The sequence below is a fragment of the Furipterus horrens genome, unplaced genomic scaffold (assembly GCF_987537825.1).
Source record: "Furipterus horrens unplaced genomic scaffold, mFurHor1.1.pri manual_scaffold_3, whole genome shotgun sequence".
In the NCBI taxonomy this organism is placed as follows: Eukaryota; Metazoa; Chordata; class Mammalia; order Chiroptera; family Furipteridae; genus Furipterus; species Furipterus horrens.
The window spans coordinates 174993919-175014331 of NW_028327173.1; the positions used below are offsets into that span (position 1 = coordinate 174993919).

Sequence of the window (20413 nt, forward strand, 5' to 3'; positions counted from 1 at the left end):
CAAGGGTAGGTAGGACGATGACCATGTCCAGCTTGAAGCAGCTAGAGGAGCATGAGACCTTTGCCCATTGTCCTTTATAAGATTATATAAGGGGTCTTAAATCTCAGAGGGGTGAAATTGTTACAAAGTAGTGGCCCCCCCAAAAAAATTATTTAATTAATTAACTTAAAAATAAAAAAGAAGCCACACACAAAGTTATAATTCCTAAGCAAGCAAAATTAACCAATAGTGTCAGAAGTCAAAACATGGTAACCTTACTGGGAATAGTGGGCGGGACATAAAGCCTTCTAGGAGCTGATAATGTTCTATTTCTTGATCTGGGTTCTGATTACATGGGTATGAAATTTTATCAAGCTTATCATTTGTCACTTCTGCTACATTCTACTCATCAACCTAGCCCCTAAGGCCAGTCCATATTCAAGAGGAGGAGTATTACACTCTACCTCATGAAAAAGCATGACAAAGGCACACTGCAGAAGAGTATGTGGGATGAGTAAAATTATTATAGAAGATACAATCTATTCAAATTATAAAATGCAATGGCATTTTAAATTTTTGAGTAATATTTTAAATAAATTTTATAATCTATTCTTATTATCCAGGACCAATTAGAACACAGGTAAAGCAGAAACCTTAGGAAGGTAAAGAAAATAAAAGCAACTTCTATTATCTAAGAGAAAGGACAATAAAGGATAAGTGACACCTGATAGATATGTGTGAAGGATAATGGGAGTTCTTCGTACTATTCCTACAATGATTCTGTAAATTTGAAATGATTTCAAATTAAAATTTAAAAACAGGTAATAATAAAAATTAAAATAAAAAAGAGAGAGAGAGAGAGCACCCAAAGCACCCAAGACCAGGAAGGATGATCCAGTTTGGGTCACGTGTATTCCCTGGACTAATAACTATGACCAGAGGAATAGGGTACATGAATGGGTCAGTCCCAGTCACATGTCCAACAAGTTCACATGAAATTGGAAAGCGGCAATTTGCCAAAGAGATAAACAATGGGAAAATAACACATGTCTACTTCAAATGTCATATCCTTGTAATCGATGGTCATTACAAGAGAAATTCTTAAACTTGTGTCTCTCCAAGCTGCATTTAACACTAAGCTTCCAGTGTTCTCTTGTTCTCTAGCTAACACATGTTAATCCCATTAGTATTAATATTAAAATATTTTTAAATATACACCCAAGTACAACTACTGATGGTTATCATGTTTGATTTCTCTTTGAGTATCTCACAAAACACTCCTCTGTCTACAAACATGTGTTAACACTTCTTTTGTTGGGCAGATATTTTGCCAAACATTACTCTGGATGTTTCTGTGAGGTGTTTTTGGATGGGATTAATATTTAACTTGATGGACTTTGAATAAAGCTGACTCCCCTACATAATGTGGGTCGGCCTCATCCAATCAGTTAAAGGCTTGAATAGAACGAGAAGGCAAGAGGGCATTTAGCATCAAACAGCCTTCCGACTTCATATGCAACATCAACTAGTCCTGGTTCTACAACAGACTGACTGCCTTTGAACTCCAACCGATACTGTTTCCTAAGTCTCCACCCCCGGCTCGCCCCCCACCAGCCTCCCACACAGGATTTTGGACCCACTAAGCCTCCACAATTGTGGAGGCCACTTCCTTAAAATAAACCTCTTTATGTATATACCCTATGGGTTCTGTTTCTCTGGAGAACGCTGACTAATGCAGTTTCTAAGTCAAACTGTGCTATATTCTTTACTAAGGAATTCTTCCTAATAGCTCTATACCCACTGGTTTTCGCAATGGGAGCCAGGGAGCTGAAACTTCTGCATACTTTTGTCAGATCTGCAGGCAATATTGCTCCAGGTGACTTTATTCCACATGGCAAGCAAAATGGGCAATGGAGAATGGGGGAGAGAATAATCACACACATTTTTGAAAGACTATAGCTGATTATGTAATAAACACTGGTGCTTGGAACCATCTGAAGACTTTTTATATTTCCTTCATAGGATATTACAGTATTTCATTCATATTTAGTGAACAGCAAGGTTGATCTACATCCTAACCTGTTTAGATCCTAAAATAGGAAAGAACATAAAATATCAAACATCCAAGGTATCTTTATATTCTAGCTTTTTGGCCATCTCCATGGTATTTGTATGACTAGATATGACCATAATGATAAAGTCTACGGGATATGGTGTGTTTTCACAAGATGCGCCAAGGCAGTGCGCCCCCTTCCCATGTCCTTCAAACAACTTTTTTTTCTTTTCTTTTTTTAAGAAAACACAATTCTCTACCCTGATAGCACTTTCAAATCTTGCCATGAGGAAGCTCGGTTTCCCAGCGTCGCCAAAACGCCGGGGCTGCCTTTAAACGCTTTCCCAGCGCCCGCTCCCCGCCCCCTCCATCCTCCCAACTGGCGGGAGGAGGGCGCCCTCCCAGCCAATCCAAGTTCCACAGAACCCTCCTCCCGCGCGTCTTTCAAAGGTCACCTAGGAACCAATGAGCGGTTAAAGGCCGAGCCGGGGCACTCGGGGGCGGAGTCACAGGAAGGACGAGATTGTGATTGGTTCCTAGAAGACGCTGCGCCCCACCTCACAAAAGGATATACCAATGAGCTGAGCGGAGGGCCGGGCTGGGCGCGGGGCTGCAGAGACGCTGGTGCAAGCGGAGGGAGAAGGCGGCCGGTCACGACGTGGGGCGGCCAGCGATGAAGCCGGTGAGTCGGGCAGAGGCTTGGAGCAGCGAAGAGACAGGGACGGGAACGGTCCTGGCTTCTAGTGTTGGCTCTTCCACTTCCTGTATAATCAATGTCAGTTTACTCTGTATCTCAGCTTTATTCTGCTCTCCAGTTCTTGGGCCGGAGACAGCCCGGGTCGGGTCGCGGAATGACTCGCGCAGTAACCGTCATGAGTAAGGGAGATGGCCCTTCCCGGGACCCGCGAGAGTGATGGCTGCGAAAGAACAGGCTCGATGGCGGACGAGGAGTAGATGAACATTTGCTGTGCGCCTGTTGTGGGCTGTGTGCTGTCGCTTGCTGGGTCTCCTAAGCCTCGCGACAGTCCTGCCAGAGAGAGCAGAGCCCCGTTGTACCGAGGAAACTGAGGCTTAGAGAGCTTAAGCGTTTAAGTGTATCTATCAGTCTGCCGGATACCCCAGCCCCAAAGGATGTACCGGCCTGCCCTGTGCCCCCCGGAAAGCAGTCCTCATCGTGGATGAGGAAATTTTCCCACGAAATTTTCATGAACGATTGCCAGCCTTCGCTTCTGGGTGTTGTCACCACTGTCCCCATCCTCCGGGGCCACCTGGCCCAGCGTGCCTTTCCCTGAGATTCAGAATCTGGGTCTTGGGGAGCGGAAACTTCCAACTGTGTTAGGATTTGTAAACTTGGCTGAGAGCGCCTGAGTGAGTGGGCCACATAAATGAAAAACTGCTTTTAAAAAAAAGAACAAAACATATGCAAGAAGCTGAAGTCCCACCTGACCCACATCAGCTACCACCAAGGTTGACAGCTTATTGAAGGGCGTTCCTTTGACTTGAGTTGATAATCATAATACAGATGGATGCAAAGCAACTCAAATCCATAGCCTAATTTGCCTCTGTAATGTGATCTTGAAATAACAAAAAAAGTCCATTATACAATATAGCTTCAGAGCTAGAAAGGTCATTAGGTGGTTACACTTACTAATCCTCATGTTAGAATGCGGAGGGACATCAGCTGCCTTTCAGTCTTGGCCTTTCCCCATTTGTCCCCAGAAGGTGAAAATTGAGTGATCTGATTCTCAAGTTTGGGAGGAGCTGGACACAGGTAGCTCAACCCTTTTTCCCTTCTCTCTGCAGAGAGTACATTCCGAAGTGCTTTCTGCTACCCAAGAGCCCTGGGTTGTCCTTCGCTGCCTATGACTGGAAAATCCAGTTCTGGAGTGAAGAATTGACAAGCCCACCAGATCATTGCTTTAAAGCATATGACACATTAATAAAATTAACATAATGATCTCCATTTGCCTTTCCTTGTCATCTCTCAGTTGTTTCCAACTAAGGAGAAGGTGTATTTTTTATTGGTTCTGTAAAACTCCAACAGTTCCATGTAGAAATGATGCCTACAGGATTGAGTTCAACTCCTCAGATCAGCACAGAGTCTACCTCAATCTCTAGTCCAGTGATTCGCACAGTCGGGGGCCAATCATTTCACCTGTATCCCTACCCCAATCCAAACCACTGGGCTGTATGGGGGTTATTTTTTGATAAATAGGGTAGGTAAAACTACATCTCCAGCTTCATCTCCTCTGCTCTGATACCAGTTTCAAAATATACAAGCCCTTTCTCCTTTTGCCATAATAGCCTTAACTTCTTCCCTATCTACCTAAAACCTGCTCATCCCTCAAAACCCAGCTAATGCATCACCTCTGTGAAGCTTTCTCCAGCTCCCTAAGTAGTCATTCACTCCTTTTCTGCTCTAAAGTGCATAGATTATATTTCCATTTTAGCACTTAAAATTTTCTTCTGTAATCTGTCTACACACACATCTGGGGCTCCAACTATTCTGAAGGTAGCCTGTTTATTTTATGGATCTTTGCTCTCCAGAACTTGGCTAAAGAAGGTGCCCAAGAAATGTTTGTGAGAGAATGAATACGTGTCACTTTATAGTTGTGAAAAACAGATCCAGAATAAACTGACATTCCTGATACAGTAAGTGGCAGAGCCAACACCAGAAGCCAGGTTTCCAACTCCCTACTACAAAGTGCTTAATTATTAATAGGGTGGTAAATAGCAATAATTTATTATATATATGGCTATCTCTGATATTTCAGATTGAATAAATTGCAAATATACATTCAATGTGTGTTTAAGCAAAGACTAGCTATACTAAGACTATTATGTAAATATTTTTCTTTAGTTATTTAATATAACTGATTTCTTTATTTAATATAACTGATTTCTTTTGAAGCCTAGTTCATTGCAAACAAGTGAGTTTGACTCATCAGATGAAGAGCCTATTGAAGATGAACAGACTCCAATTCAGATATCATGGTATGTTAACATTTCTGATCAATGATGAGCTAAAAATACTTGCTGTGCACATCATAATCTTTGTAGCATGAAGAACATATTGAAAATATTTAATGATTCTCTTCCACTGATTATATAATTCTAATCTTTACAGGACTATCTAACTCCATGATTTATTTACTATCTATGATACAATCAGGCTTTTTTGCAGGTGGAGGTTGGCGGGGGGGGTCCTTTCTACACTGAGAAAACCACAGTAGAAACTAGTAAGTAAGGAGTTAAGATTGGAATGGAATTATCTCCCATTTAGTACCAAAACCTACTTATTCTTTTATTACAAAAGGTAGGTACGCTTACCAAACAGGGTGAGATGTTTAATCGTTTATCATTTAGTCAGATCTTAGAACTACTTTCCACAGTAATGCATCTATCAGCAGACCACTTAAGATAAAAAAAAACACATTATCATAGATAAAATAAATATAAATGTTTCTATATAAAATCTACTTCCAAATCTTGGCAATGACTTTTGGTTATACCAGATTCTCTACAATCAGCAATCAAATACTTTCTTGCTTGCTTGTAAATGTAATAATCTCCTTCTTTAAGAAAGTTGTTCCCTATTGTAGGAAGAGAAAAAGAGTGTAAGTGTTGTCCCTAAAGTTTTTTATTCTGCCATCAAATAGCAATTATCTTTCATTGCCCCTTCTAACCCCCCTTTTAAACTAAAAAATTCATCTAATTTTCAAAGTCAGGTGGTATTTATATGTTTCCCCATGTTCTCCTCTAAACATATCTTCCGTCTTGCAAATAAGGTAAGCCTCTGCTCCCCTTGTCCCCAAGTACTGCAAACTGAGAATATGGTTTCTAAAAATTATTTCATTTTAACCAAAATACGTTGCAACGAAGAATGGGTACCTGTAATTTTTTATCATTTGAAATTTGATCTGTTTAAGGAGGTTCTACAAAAAAAAAAAAATCTTAAAATAGTAATGTAGAATGAATGCTGGAGATGAAATAGTCAGATGGTGATTTTCCAGCTTATTTCCTAAGGTTACTAAGCCAAAATATCTCAAGTGACTTAAGTACACTTTATACAAACTAGGCATTCTATGCTGACACATTGACATTTAACTATGAATTTTTGTTTTGTGACTACTATGAACTTTTAAAACACTGTTGTTCAGTGGCAAGCACACATGTTTGTTGGATTGAATTTCCATTTACAACTTTTTGAAAACTGAACTAAACTTGACAGAGTTTTATTCTTTTCAGGCTACCCCTGTCACCAGTGAATTGGTCTCAGTTTCTTGGTTTAAGTGCCCTTCCAGGTGGGTAACATTACAGTTGGCTTCTTATTGACATTTTTAAAGGTTTTGTTGTTTGTTTGTTTGGGCAGCTAACACATTATTCTCTGTATTGATTAATAATAGAATTTCATAGGCCCTCAGCATGGGGAACTCACTTTTGGGAGCCCTTATGGTGGGCCATCGATAAAGGAACATAGATCTACTCTTCAGCCCTTCCAGATCCACACTTAGAGTTCTGTATTTCTCATTTACCTATCTAAATATAATTTAAACACTGAGTACAATGTGAGACTGAGGACTGTAGCCAGATACTTGTTACAGAATGGACATGGAATAAATAATCCTTGTATTAGGAGTTTCTTCAGCTGGGATCTATAAATCCCTGGATTATATTCCTAAGAATATAATACATAAATTGAAATTTACATTCAAAATGGGATTGAAACATATAAATCATCATGTAGAATGCTTTCTAAAGTCGCTATATTGTATTAAGATATACTTGTTATTATATGACCAAAAACTGACTTTCTCACTTGTCTTATTACTACTTATAGGTTGTAAATTTAAAGATATTAGAAGAAATATCCAAAAAGATACAGGTAGGTGTAACATGAAACAATCATACTAATAGTTTTTGTGAAAATAACACTGAAAATCTATTTGTCAAAAAGAACAAACTGTAGTCTCTTTTCAGTATACCAAATGATTGATATTTCATACAATTTCAAACCACAGATTTATTCTAATATGTAAAAAGATATTTGTGAATGGCACAGAGAACTCGTCATTCACAAAAATAAACATGGCATTTCTTTTCCCTGAATGGTATATTTATTTTATACATAGAAACTGCATTTGGGTTTAGAATGTGTCAGCTGGAGGAAGGTGTGTAAACAGAAAACTGACATTGCACTGCCCAGATCTTTGAACATGATGTTCTTTACAGAATTAATTGTGGTAGTAGAAATTAAGCCTAAGCTGGGAACCCAGAGGTCATAGTGGAATTGTCTATCCCAGATAGAAAACTTAGAGAAGTGGGAAAGAAAGAGTGAGGTCTAATCTTCACATGCCCAAGGATGTTCATATACCACTATATCCTCGAGTCTAATAAACTCCACAAATATCCTGATAATCTATCCCAATTCGAAATTTACATCTTGCATGATGCTAAAAAAACTCAGATTTTCAAAATATTTTATTTTAGTTGGCCTGGAATTGTCAAGGCTACTAGTCCTACCAATGTTGTTATATCAGAATAAAAGTGCAATATTGCTTGATTCTGACCAGTACAGATTTTTTTTATATCTTAAAATATTTTTCCTGGTTGCTTTGAATATGAATTTGCCAATGTCCTTTCTCTAATTTATTCCTTACCTACCAAAAAAGACTTAAAGAGGCTAATAGATTAGTTGACGCTTGCAGTATTTGTAACAATTTTGTGATTTAGAGACACCCACCATAGTAGGAAATTTCCATTAGAAGAACATTTAATGTAAATCACTGGTTTAAGAACCAATCTTGCACATTTTGGAAAGGCCTGTGTATTTAGTATCTTCTACAAAAGGGGTTTCCAATATTTTACCAAACCTTTTGTTTTCCAGTGGAATTCAATGTGTAAACCAGATGACAATGTCTGATTGGGGCAGGGGGTGGGGGGACGGGACCTAGAATCTCCTTGAAGCAGTTCCTGTGGTTTCTTCTCAAAGTCCTTTCCAGAGAGGTTTGAAAAATGACTGTATAATTGTAATTTTCCAGTGTACACAAGAGGCAAGTAGAAAATTACTTACTCTTAAAAATGGTTATTAATAACAGGTTAAATCCTTTTAGAAGTACAATAACAGTATTTTCTAGAGCATCACTGTCCAGTACAAATACAACAGGAGCCACAAATAGAAGCCGTATATGTAACTTCACATATTCTAGTCGTCACATTAAAAAAGTAAAAACAGGAGAAATTAATTTAATAATATATGTTATTTAAGCTAATATAGCCTAAATAGTATAATTTCAATGAGTTTTATAAACAAGCTATTGATGAGAAGTTTTTTGTATTTAATCTTTGAAATTAGAATGTATTTTACACTTAGAAAACCTCTCGATTTAGACTAGCCACATTTCAAGTGCAAATCTAGAGGTTCATGATCAAAGGCACTTTGTACAATACTTAAATAGGTGAATGCCCTTGGCTTTAGGAGGCAGGGAGGAAGAGGAAGCTCAGACCAGCCAGAATTAGTTATTCATTATGAACCAAATCCTCTATAATGAATATGGCCATAATAAAGTTCTGGTGTAGCCCTGGCTGGTGGTGTTCAGTGGGCTGAGCACTGGCCTGCGAACCAAAAGGTGGCTGGTTTGATTCCAGGTCAGGGCACATGCCTAGGTTGTGAACCAGGTCCCCAGTTGGGTGTGTGCAGGAGGCAACTGATCAATTCTCTCCCTCTTTTTCTCCCTCCCTTCCCCTCTCTCTAAAAAATAAAATCTAAAAAGAAAGGAAGGAAGTTCTGGTAAATAGAATGGCCTATGATACTATTGCTTGGTTCATCTTCAGTATATTGAAAGTAACTAAGTTGCATAATTCTAATATACTTAATGCTTTATTTCCTGGAGACCTAGTCCATAAATTAAATACATGATGGTGTGGTACAGTATGAATAGAAGGGAGAATACAAGAGCTTTGGCACTGTGGCCATGCTGGAGATTTTATATATAATGCTTATGGTAAAACATGAAAGTAGCAAAAATTGCTGGTTTTGCGAGAAGAAAATAAAAAGTGCTAACATCCCTTCTCAAGAATTTATGTTGAAATAGTAGGTGTTATTGCAAAAAAAAAAAAAAAAAATTTATTGTAGAAAATGTTTTCAAGAACAAAAATATAATAGACTCATCTTAAAATTCAGTAAAAAGTATTTTGAATTATAAAGTCAGGTTTAACTTTAATCACCTTTCACTTCAGATGTTTCTAAACCCTATTTTGTGCCTAGTGACTTGATTTTTACCCTGGTTTGAAGACAGAGCAATACTGTTGTAGATTATCAGTAAGCCCTTCAAATATATAGATGGTCATTTGTTATTTGTTTAGTTTGGCTTAAGAAATGTAACTCCATATTCTCCCTCTTGACTATTTGAATTTGTAATGTTTGGTATGTGTTTGTGTATCTTGGTCTATTGGCAGAAGACCTAAAGAGCTATGGTATACAGGACATATTTGTTTTCTGCACCAGAGGGGAACTGTCAAAATACAGAGTCCCAAACCTCCTGAACCTCTACCAGCAGTATGGGATTACTGCTCATCACCATCCAATCCCAGACGGAGGGACCCCTGACATAGCCAGCTGCTGCGAAATCATGGAGGCGCTTGCAATCTGCCTTAAAAATAACCGGAAAACCTTAATACAGTAAGTCCTTTTGCTCCATACATTACATGAGAAATGTCCCAGTCAGAGTGATTTCTTGAATTATTGCATCCTTATTCAGTTATTCCCTACCTTTTGTTTTCTGCAAGGATTAAAAAGAATGCACGAAAAGCACCAACACAATACCTGGTACAGAGAAAGCACTCAGACATTTGCTGTTACTACTTCTGAAGAGTAAAGGTAGTAAAAGAGTAGATTTGGAAATTTTTAGAATAGGGTTACAGGTTTTTTTCCTTTCCTTTTGTCTTAGACCTTTAGTTATAATTTTGGTACCCTCCTTTCCAAAAAAAAAAGGTGGCACATTATTCTCATGTTAACCTTACTTACTGGTCAGCCTTTCAGCTGCTTCCAACAGAAAGGTCAATTTTTTAAAAATTGGCAGCAAAGAAATCATCTCTAAGCAATGAGCAATCTTAAAAATATGACTTGGAAATTATATTTGATGATACGAATTTGCTACCAGAATGAAAGAGGGACTCTCATTGTTTGCCTATGGCTATACACAAGCTGCTGATATGAAAGTTTAGACAATAAATTAGGTTAAGGGAAAAAAACGAGAAGAAAAAAGTAGCCTGGAAAAGGAAGAAGAGAGTGACAATGGCAATAGACAGCAGCGGTGCAAAGATGAGGAGCGGTGCAGTGGCCAAGAACAGCAGACACTCTGCCGGAGACGCAGTGCAGGGAGGGCCAGCCCTCATCCTTCTCTGTGCTAATTACACTTTTTGTATCCTAATAGGTGCTTAATTCTTTCTGGAACAAAATAGAATATTAAATACTTTGATACCTCAGAAGCCCTGAAGTCCCTGAATTAATTGCGTTGAGCTAGAAAGTGCAGACTCTACTGAATAAGCACCTAGTCGTAGGCCCGCTAGGGCAAGAGCGAGGGCAGCGGCCACATGCCATCAGCTCCTGTTCTGAAGGCAAACGGAACTAGTGCAGGGTCATTGAGGAAACACACCTGTTTGTGGCCAAACTCAGCTCTCACATACAGAGAACTATAGCCTGCAGAGTAGGGGAGGAAGAACTAGAAGCAGAAGCCATCCTACAGTCTGTATTTGTAAACTGTCTCTACAGAAAAGCATAATCTCTCTACTGCAAGCAATTACTAACTGCTTTACTAATTATAAAAGTAAAATTTTAGAGTAATTGTCTATGCTAAATTTTCTAAGTCTAAATGAATTAGCATCAGAAAATTAGATGTAGCTAGGGAAAAATATTTTCCAATTTTGGGACCCATTTTTCAAACCAATTCTGCGATTTTTTTTTTCCCCAAGTAGATATGAAAGAGGCTTCTACTGAAGTTTCCAGAAATCAGACTAGCTCAATTAGTGAAGCTTAACAAATTCCACTCTAGCAGGTTCTAGCAAATCAAATGCTCTGATGTTGGAACTGAATACAGACAGGATACAAAGATGGATGGGCAGCCTTGCATATGTTAAATGCTTCAGGCCCCCATAAATTAAAGCATCTGATGACTGGAATATTTCTTTGTCCTAGACCTTTCAAAGGTGCCGTAATTACAACAAAGACAATTTTTTATCCATTCTGCACCTTTGAGTGTCCACATTGCTAGATAGCTCTAGTCTATCCCTCAGAAACAGGGTCTGGTAAAGTTTCTGTCTTGTATGCTGGTGCTGTCTCCCGGTGCAGTCTCCCTGGCTGTCCCTGGACATTTGCGTTCTTTTATAAAGTCAGTGAACGCTGCTTGCCTACCATACCAGCTTCTAGACTTTTGTAACCAAGTACCACAGACTAGATAGCTTGAAACAACAGAAATCTATTCTCTCTATCCTGGAGGCTAGAAGCCCCATGTCAAAACCAACGGCCGACCTCCCTCTGAGACTAGACTCCTTCCTTGCCTCTCCCTGGCTTCCAGTGGTGGCCGGCAATCCTTGGTGCTCCTTGGCTTGCAGCTGCGTCACTCCCATCTCTGCCTGTCATCACGATTGTCCCTGTGTTTGTGTCTTCCTATGTGTATTTCCTCTCATAAGATTAGATTAGGGCCCACCCTAATTACCTCATCTTACCTTGATTACATCTGCAAAGACCCTATTTCCACATAAGCTCACATTCACAGTACTAGGGATTAGGCCTTCAACATATCTTTTTGGGACACAATTCAACTCATAACACCTGTGTCCCAAACTGAATACAAAACCCATACTGTGACGCACAGCCCCCACCCTCAAGGAACCCACAGCTAACAGCTACCATGGAAGTGCAATAAAGCGCACGAGGTGTGTATGTGGCAGCACACGAACAGCAGCGGTTTCTGTCGGGCACAGGTATTTCAGGAATGAAATCTGAGCTGAGTCTTGAAGGATGAGTAGGAATCAATCAGACAGAGAAGGAAAGATAAGGGTAGCAAGAGGTGCAAAGTGGTACTAATCTTTCAGAGAACCACAGCAGTGTTCTCTACCTTTCTAGGGAAGATCCTCATCTCTGAAACAGGCCTACATCTGGGACACTCAGTAGAAAGGAAGTTCATGAATTCTCTAGAGGTTTGGTCCTCAGTCTCACATCTTATCACAGGATGTATCCACAGCTTCATCTACAATACAGTGTAGTAACTGATGTTTAGGATAAGCCGCCAGCACCCAGTTAGAAAGTTAGGAAGTGTGTAGTACATTGAAAATGATTGAAATGGTTTTGTTGCTTTCAAGGTTAATCTTCATTTTTCTGGAAAGTTCAGTTATGCAGAATTGCTAGTAGCTTCACAGTGTTAACATTATTTACTTCTTCCTCTGTGCCAAGCTCTGTTCTAAGCCCTTTATAGATGTTAGCTTATTCAGTCCTCACTGTTGCCGTCACCATTTCGTAGGTGAAAAAGGCTGAGGCCCAGAGAAACTGAAAAGCTTGCTTAGATTCATGCATCTTATAAATGACAGATCTAGGATTCAACACAGGCGGTGGGTCTCTAGAGCCCATCCTCTAAACCTCCATGATACGCTACCTCTGTACTCTTTTTAGATAAATGAAGAGTTATTATATGGACAGCACTTGTCTCATAACCACTAAGGTTTTTTTTTCAGACAGGAAGATAATCCAAGTGGCAGCTGGTAAAATAGTCTGATTTCTATCTATTTAGTACTTGTTACTAAGTTCCACTTCTCAGATGTAGATCCTAGAGTTTAAACAGGTAACTAAATAGGCCTGGTCTACCTTGACCCTAGAGGTGTTCAGAATATCTAACAAATAAGCACTTTGCTCTTCATTACATCAAAAATACTCCTTAATCTTGGTGTGCAAAGCACTATGCTAGGTATTAAGAGTTAAGAAATAGATGGCAGAAAATAAGTCATTAGTTGTAATTGTTGGGATGGAATGAAAATTACAAATTCCAAAACTGTACTTCCCTTTCAGCTGTTATGGAGGAATTGGAAGATCTTGTCTTGGTAAGAAATAAATTTTCATTATTCAGTTGTTTTTTTAACTTCGAAGTACACAAACTCCTATTTCTGAGCCACATGCTCGCTGTATGAAAATGAAACAAAACACAGTGTAAGTCTGCTGAGACCCACTGGTTTCTTTAAGGCCCTAAATCTGGTGTTCCCTAGGAAGCTGAGGTGGGAGTGGGAAGTGCTTTAGCATTGTTTGGGGGATTCTTCAAAACATAACTACAAGTCTTAGTACCTGCATTCTTGTGTTTTGTTTTATTATCCTTAAGCAGGTGTTATACTGACAATAACTTCTAAATAATCTCCACTGGTGACATAAGTATGAAAACCAAAGTTAATTACCGTATGTTAACTTTAAACGTTTTTCTAAATGTGTTAGGGAAAACAACAGTTAATGAAATGCCACACTGGAGTGACAGGTGTTCCTTTTAGTCTTGGACAGTATGGAAATTAGAAATTTTTGTGTTTCAAAGAACACTATCAAAATCAGAAGACAAATCACAGAATGGAGAAAATATGCACAAACCATATGTCTAATAAGAGACTCACCTAGAATATATAAAGAACTCTTACAATAAGACAATTCAATTTTTTTAAAAAAGAAAGATCTGAGTACATATTTCTCCCAACAAAATATACAAATGACCCATTAGCACATGAAAATATGTTCAGCATCAGGAAAATGCAAAACAAAGCCACAATGAGATACCAGGTAACACCCATTAGGATGGCTATTATCAAAAAAACAGATAAGCATTTGCTAATATGTGGAGAAACTGCTGTTGGGAATGTAAAATGGTACAGCTGCTTTGGAAAAGTCTGGCAGTTCCTCAAACAGTTGAACAGTGTTACCATATGACCCAGCAGTCCCACTGGTAGGTGGGACCCAAGAGAAATAAAAGCATTTGTCCACACAAAAACTTACACATGAAGTGTATAGCAGCATGATTCACAATAGCCAAAACATGGAAACCACCTAAATGTCCAGCAATTGAAAAACAGATAAAATGTATATCCATGTAATGATCTACTCACCCATAAAAAGGAATGAAGTACTGACACATGTCACAATGTGTATGAATCTTGAACACATTACGCTAAGTGAAAGAAGCCAGTCACAAAGGACCATATGTGATTCTGTTTATATAAAACAGAAATTGGCAAATCTATGGAGATAGAAAGTAGATTATTGGTTGCTTAGGGCAGGGGTGATGGGGTTGTAGGGGGATGATAACAGCAGGGTTCAGGGTTTCTTTTTGGAGGTGATGAAAATGTCCTACAGCTGACTTTGGTGGTGGCTGCACATATCTGGAAATCCACTGCCATCCACTGACTTGTATACTTTAAGTTGCATACTTATATGGTATATGAATTGTAACTCAGTAAAGTTGTATAACAAGAGAATGAAGCCAGTGTTAAACTTGAAGTCAGCCAGTCATTTAAAATCATAACTGTCAAAAGCATATACTAAGGCCTCAGTCTTTTATTTCAAATAACTATACCAGACTTTGTCTTCTGTGCCAATATGTCTACTTAAATATAAACTACTCTACCCTCTTGTTATTTAATAATATACTATTTTCCATCGTGTTCTGTTAGTAGCCGCTTGCCTCCTGCTCTATCTGTCTGACACACTGTCACCACAGCAAGCCATAGACAGCCTGAGAGACCTGAGAGGATCTGGAGCAATACAGACCATAAAGGTAAGGAGGTTGGCTGTTTTTGTGCAGGTGTGACACTGTTACAAATAGAGTGTAATTCATCATTGTGGGGAACAGATTTCCCCTTCCCTCCTCTATTTCTTTTTGGTTGAATAATCAAAATGACGTGAGACAGACTGACAAGAGAAACTCCAATTTAATTTCATGCACATGGGAGCCACACATACATAGTCAGAGGACCCCATATGCACAAGAGATTTTGAGACAAATGGAAAATGACATCTATATTCTGAGCTGGGGATGAAATAAGGCACTCTGGGGCTTTAGGTCACTGCAGAGAGCACGTGTTCAGTCATCAGTGGTTTGCCCTGCAAGATAGATGGATTATCCCTGATAATCTTACTACGGACAGGGCCCCTAATTCAGATCCCTCTAGATAGTTGGGGTGGAGGGGTGGGTGGCAGAAGTTTCTGTTGAGCCCACTGGGTCTTGGTTGCCTTTAGCTCAAAGTAATCCATGTACCACTGATGCACATCTTAGCCACCCTAAACTGGTCCTAAACACAAAAGGGCAATGAAAATCCAAAGCATTCTATTATTCATGTATCACCCATTTATATATTTTTTTAATTTGCATTTGTATATGACCTAGATGTCTTAAAAGTTCATAGTATTGCAAACAAAATAATGAAGAAGTTGACCTTCCCAGTTTACTCTTCCAGGATCTACAACTGTTCAGGTTTTGCCCAGTCAGTTCTGGGATACATCCTCTCACTTGGAAAAATGAAATGGTTACTATAAACTTGGTAGTTTTTTGGGTAGACTTTTGTCCACAAGATCTAATGAAGATCCTATTATATCACCAAAACACTTCAGATGAATGGCTATCATACAAAAAATGTAAAACAATGCTAATTGTCTTTCACTGTGGATAATCAGTTTTCCACATTCACTTTTCTCTTTTTTCAAAAGATTTTATTTAGAGAGGGGAAGGGAGAAAGAAACATCGACATGCAAGAGAAACATTAATCAGTTGCCTCTCACACGTCCGTCCCCCCAGGGACCTGCCTGGCCCGCAACCCAGGCATGTGCCCTGACTAGGAATCGAACAGTCCTTTGGTTTGCGGGACAGCGCTCAACCCACTGAGCCACACCAGTCAGGGCTGACTTTGCCCTTCAAAAAACACTGGTGGCACTGCCCAAAGATACTATATATTAATCATGTTGCTGAAAAGATTCTGTAGATTTTTGCTTTATTGTAGCTCTGGAAAGCTAAATTGGGGGCAGGCACTAAAGAATCCTGGCCTTTAGGCAGCTCCCTGAGCTAGACAGTCCATCTTCCCGGGGTGCAAGTCTAACCAAGTGTAATGACTGTGAATTATTATAACTGATAAAACCACCAGGCAGCCTGATTCTCAGTGCTCAAATAAGGTCGTTCACAAACAGTCCACACAGGATCCACTTCACTGCACAGCTTCTGAGAAGAGAGCTTCCTTTATTATGTTAAAATCAAATGGTGCTTCAAATTCAAGATGTTCTCAAGTCTCTCTTCGAAACAAAATAAAATACACAGTCAAACAAATGTGTATATGTATATACCTCTATGCATCTTTTACATCTATAATCTTGGAGAGAATTAAGCCCACATTAGTATGGACTGTCAGTTTACCACCTCAGCTGTCTGTGGCACAGACAGACTTTTCCCCATTAGCAGTAAGCAGTCTCAACTCCTCAGTAATGAGATGAAATGCGATTAGCAGAGTAAGAATACCCTCTAGGAAGCTATTAAAACTCTAAATAAATTTAAATTTTTTAAAAAATTTAACTGTTAAGATTAGTGATGTGTAATACTATCTACTATGAAAATTATTTCAAGTGCGTTATGTCATCGCAAAAAAAGGGGGGGAGGGGACTCCTGTATATTAAGAAATAATTTTCTTGAATATATCACTGTTAATTGCTACAGGAAGTGCCTTCTCCTTGTACTTACACCCGCCCACCCCAAGTAGGGAAAAATACACTAGCAAAAAGAATGGCTTCATGTACTATTTCTAATCTTATCTGCTCCTGCAAGTGAAGGGAGAAAGGATTTTTATAAAACATTCACCTGTTCCAAGCTACCTTCTGATTTTTAGATTTTTAAAGCAAAAGTTTTTCACATTTTATGCAGCTTTATTAAAAAACACTTGCTGACCCCAAAAGAATGTAGAATGTAGAACCTTTCTTAGCGAATGTTTTTGATTCCTAATTCCTACCAGCTTTGTACTTTAGTAACTAGTTTTCTACAATGTATCTCAATGTATCCTTACTTTTTTCCAGCAATATAATTATCTTCATGAGTTCCGGGAAAAACTAGCTGCACACCTGTCATCAAGAGATTCACTATCAAGATCTGTATCTAGATAAAACAATTTTTTTTTCAAACAGCATATATGTAACCATGTCTGATACTTGAGTTCTCTAACATAATTTGAACTAGTGTTACCAACTTGAATGTAAATGTCTATGTGCAGATATTCCTAAAGCTTTTATTGACAAATTTAACTGAGTCTCTTTCATCTCTTATAGGAGGTAGAAAAACTGTTATACAATTTTCCTTTTTAAAAATGAAATGGGGATCATGCTGAAAAAGCATATGGAAAAATATCTGACTACATATTATTATTTACCACACTTTTACCTCATTTAATATTTGTAACTACTGGGTGGCATATAATAGTATTAAGTGTGAGAAGTGGTATAAGTACCCAAGCTAAAGTTATTTAAGTAACTTTCACCCTTTATTCCTCCAACATCTGTCCCACTTTTCCTTCTTAATGGACATGTACAATTGCGAGGGATCCTCTGAACCATCTAATCACCGCCCTCCCAGTACCGGCTCATCCCCAGCAGGTGTTTAGCCAGTGTTTGCTTGGACATTTTCAGAGACAAGGAACTCTTGGTTCAGAGAGCTGCTCTGTTTTTAGAACTATTTTTTTTCACCCTAGAAACTACATGGAATGAACTTAATCCTTTTCTCACATTTATTGCATCAAGTCCTTATCTACAGATAAACAATCTCCAACTCTCTCACTCTTGCACCTCTACCTAATGCTACTGAACATTTTTTTTCTCTTTAAATTCAACACTGAGCTACCAAAAGCAGTCACTTGGACTATAGAAAAAGATCATAATGAGTCAAAGCCACCTTTGTGATGTTCTCACAAACATCAGTGGTTTCAATGTACGAGATAGGTGCCTGGCCCTCTCTTAGCTGCTGGTAATCACAAATGTGAGCCAGGGGTCATAGGCACTTACACACAACACAAAATAAGTTTCACCACACCAAAACTTAGTTTTTAAATAATCATATACCCAAAAAACTGATTCTGTCTCATTCTTCTTGCTGCTGAACTGCTTTCATTTCATCAGGGAATACTTTAAAACAATTACAATATGTCTGGGAACCTTATACCAAAGATCCAGTATGTACCATAATATACAATCAATATTTTAGTACTCATATATACACTGCTTCTAGAACTTGATTTTATAAGAATACTAAGGAAGATGGGAAAATCACATATTCCACCAGTATCTGAATGTTTAGGGATTTCTTATCTAACATAATATGTAAATGCCAAGTTATAGCAAGAAAGTTTTTTTTTTTAAGTAGAGGCTGTAATAAACTGACCTTCCTCAAGATTTTGATATCACAACCAACTACAATCTAAAATCACAATATTCTAGTAAACTTTAGGAAGTCACTGATATTGACATGACCAAATCTTGTATAGCTTTCTTCCAATATAAACGTATAGCTTGTCATGAACACTTAACAAAATGGAGGGAAAGTACTGGCATGGATTAATCATATCCTTTATAATCAATTGAATTTTCAAAGTACATGCATCTCTTAATTTCTACTGCAAGTGCTAGTTAAGCCTTCCACATTTAAAATGCTTGACTAAACTACTTTAATACCAAGGATAAGAAAAAATATCAATTATGCTGTAACAGAGAACCAAGGGATGGCGCCACTCAAAAATAATCATCCAATTAAATTTAATAGTATGTAAAGCCAACATTCTTAGGAAGTGTCTTCTCTGCCTAACCTGTGGGACAGCCCTCAAAACAACGGGAGAGGCAGAGGGACAGTTTATAGAGTCCTGGTCAAGGCAAAGTTAGCTGCCGAAATTAACACACACTAACCATTATCCATAAACTACACAAGGAAGCATTTGAGATGTTTTTTATTAAATATACAAAAGCAAATCAAGCAAGCTTTAAGAAGGCAGGACTACTTAAGGGCATCTTCTTTGGACAGTAGTACAGCAACATTAAGGTTAACTTAGACTTGAACAAACCATGAGCACAAATGCCAAACTACGTTCTACATTTCTCTTAGCAGTTTGAAGGTCTACCTAGTCATCAATCTGTTATTTAAGAAAGTTTTCTTCTTCAGAATACATAAACATGGTAACCAAAGAAATGCAAATGTTTTTAAAAGCATTGCACAATAAAATTACCTTATTCTTTTCCATGTCAAGATATTTATTACAACTTCACTTCCAAAATTTTAATTAATAAAATCAACATAGGATAAAGCCTTTACTCTGACCACAGATTAATCACCTTATATGGTTAATACCAAACAGAACAAGCAGCAGAGCTGTTTACTCCCTTTAAACATTTAGCTTTAGCAAAATTGTTCTAAGAAAGCTCTTCAACATATCCTGAAATAGAACCACTCTTGGCATCACCCTGGAGTATTAGTTCAGAACCACCCTCTAAGCTATAATATCAGTACGGGAGACTCATTAACTGCTTATATGACTGTAGATCAATTATTGGTTTGAGCAAAGGAGATGAAGTTACAATATCTGAAACTAACATCATTATTAATTCCCCAAAAGGGTGAATATGAGTGATTTTATGAACAATGTTAGACATGGTATCAATATTTTTATCTTTCCCCTTTGAAAAGAATGTTGTTTTAAATTTTGTTGTCAGAATTTTTAATTTGCAATTATACTGTACAACTGATCGAGATGCACATTTGTGGGTGTTAAATCACAGATAAAGTAAACTTAGATGTGTACTTTTAAAATACAGATCATTACTTGTATGGACTCAATATAATACAATGCTGTGATACAGCCACACCTAAGACAAAGCCCAGCCCCCTGCAGGGTATAAAAAGACACACCATGGTAATAACATTCCATCAACACTGATCATAAACGTAACAGGAGGAAGAGACATGTTGTACCAAAGAAAATATTTTGCTAGTTTCAAAGTATATCTACATCTTTATTTCCTTTTACACAAATACCTGACATTTTTTTCAAAAATAAATGTTGATTTGGGGAGCAGAAGAGCTCTTATGAGAGCTATTAGCATGAGTGGTCCCCAAGATGAAAAATACTGAACAGACTTTAAAAGAGAAACGCACTGCAATGTGCCATGTACTTTGTTGCTGCTTTGTGCAAGACCATTATCAGGCTATCTGAACCTGACTAATAGGCCTGACAATTCATGGATGTTACTCAAATGCTTTAGTTATACCTAATACATGTCAAAAGTGGACTGTCTGGTCATTTCCTGTCACTCTCCTCATGGGAAATAATTCAAATTTCAAACAA

General features: G+C 38.2%; 1 protein-coding gene across 1 annotated transcript; it reads left to right on the forward strand.

Moving 5' to 3' along the window:
- The first annotated feature begins 2610 nt into the window (after positions 1 to 2610).
- On the forward strand, positions 2611 to 17333 carry CDKN3 (cyclin dependent kinase inhibitor 3). Its single transcript, XM_090270900.1, has 8 exons — positions 2611 to 2714; positions 4944 to 5026; positions 6281 to 6336; positions 6873 to 6917; positions 9491 to 9713; positions 13095 to 13126; positions 14729 to 14832; positions 17109 to 17333. Exons 1-8 carry the CDS (start codon positions 2706 to 2708, stop codon positions 17193 to 17195), a joined length of 639 nt encoding a protein of 212 aa, XP_090127026.1. The 5' UTR covers positions 2611 to 2705; the 3' UTR covers positions 17196 to 17333.
- The last annotated feature ends 3080 nt before the right edge of the window (positions 17334 to 20413 follow it).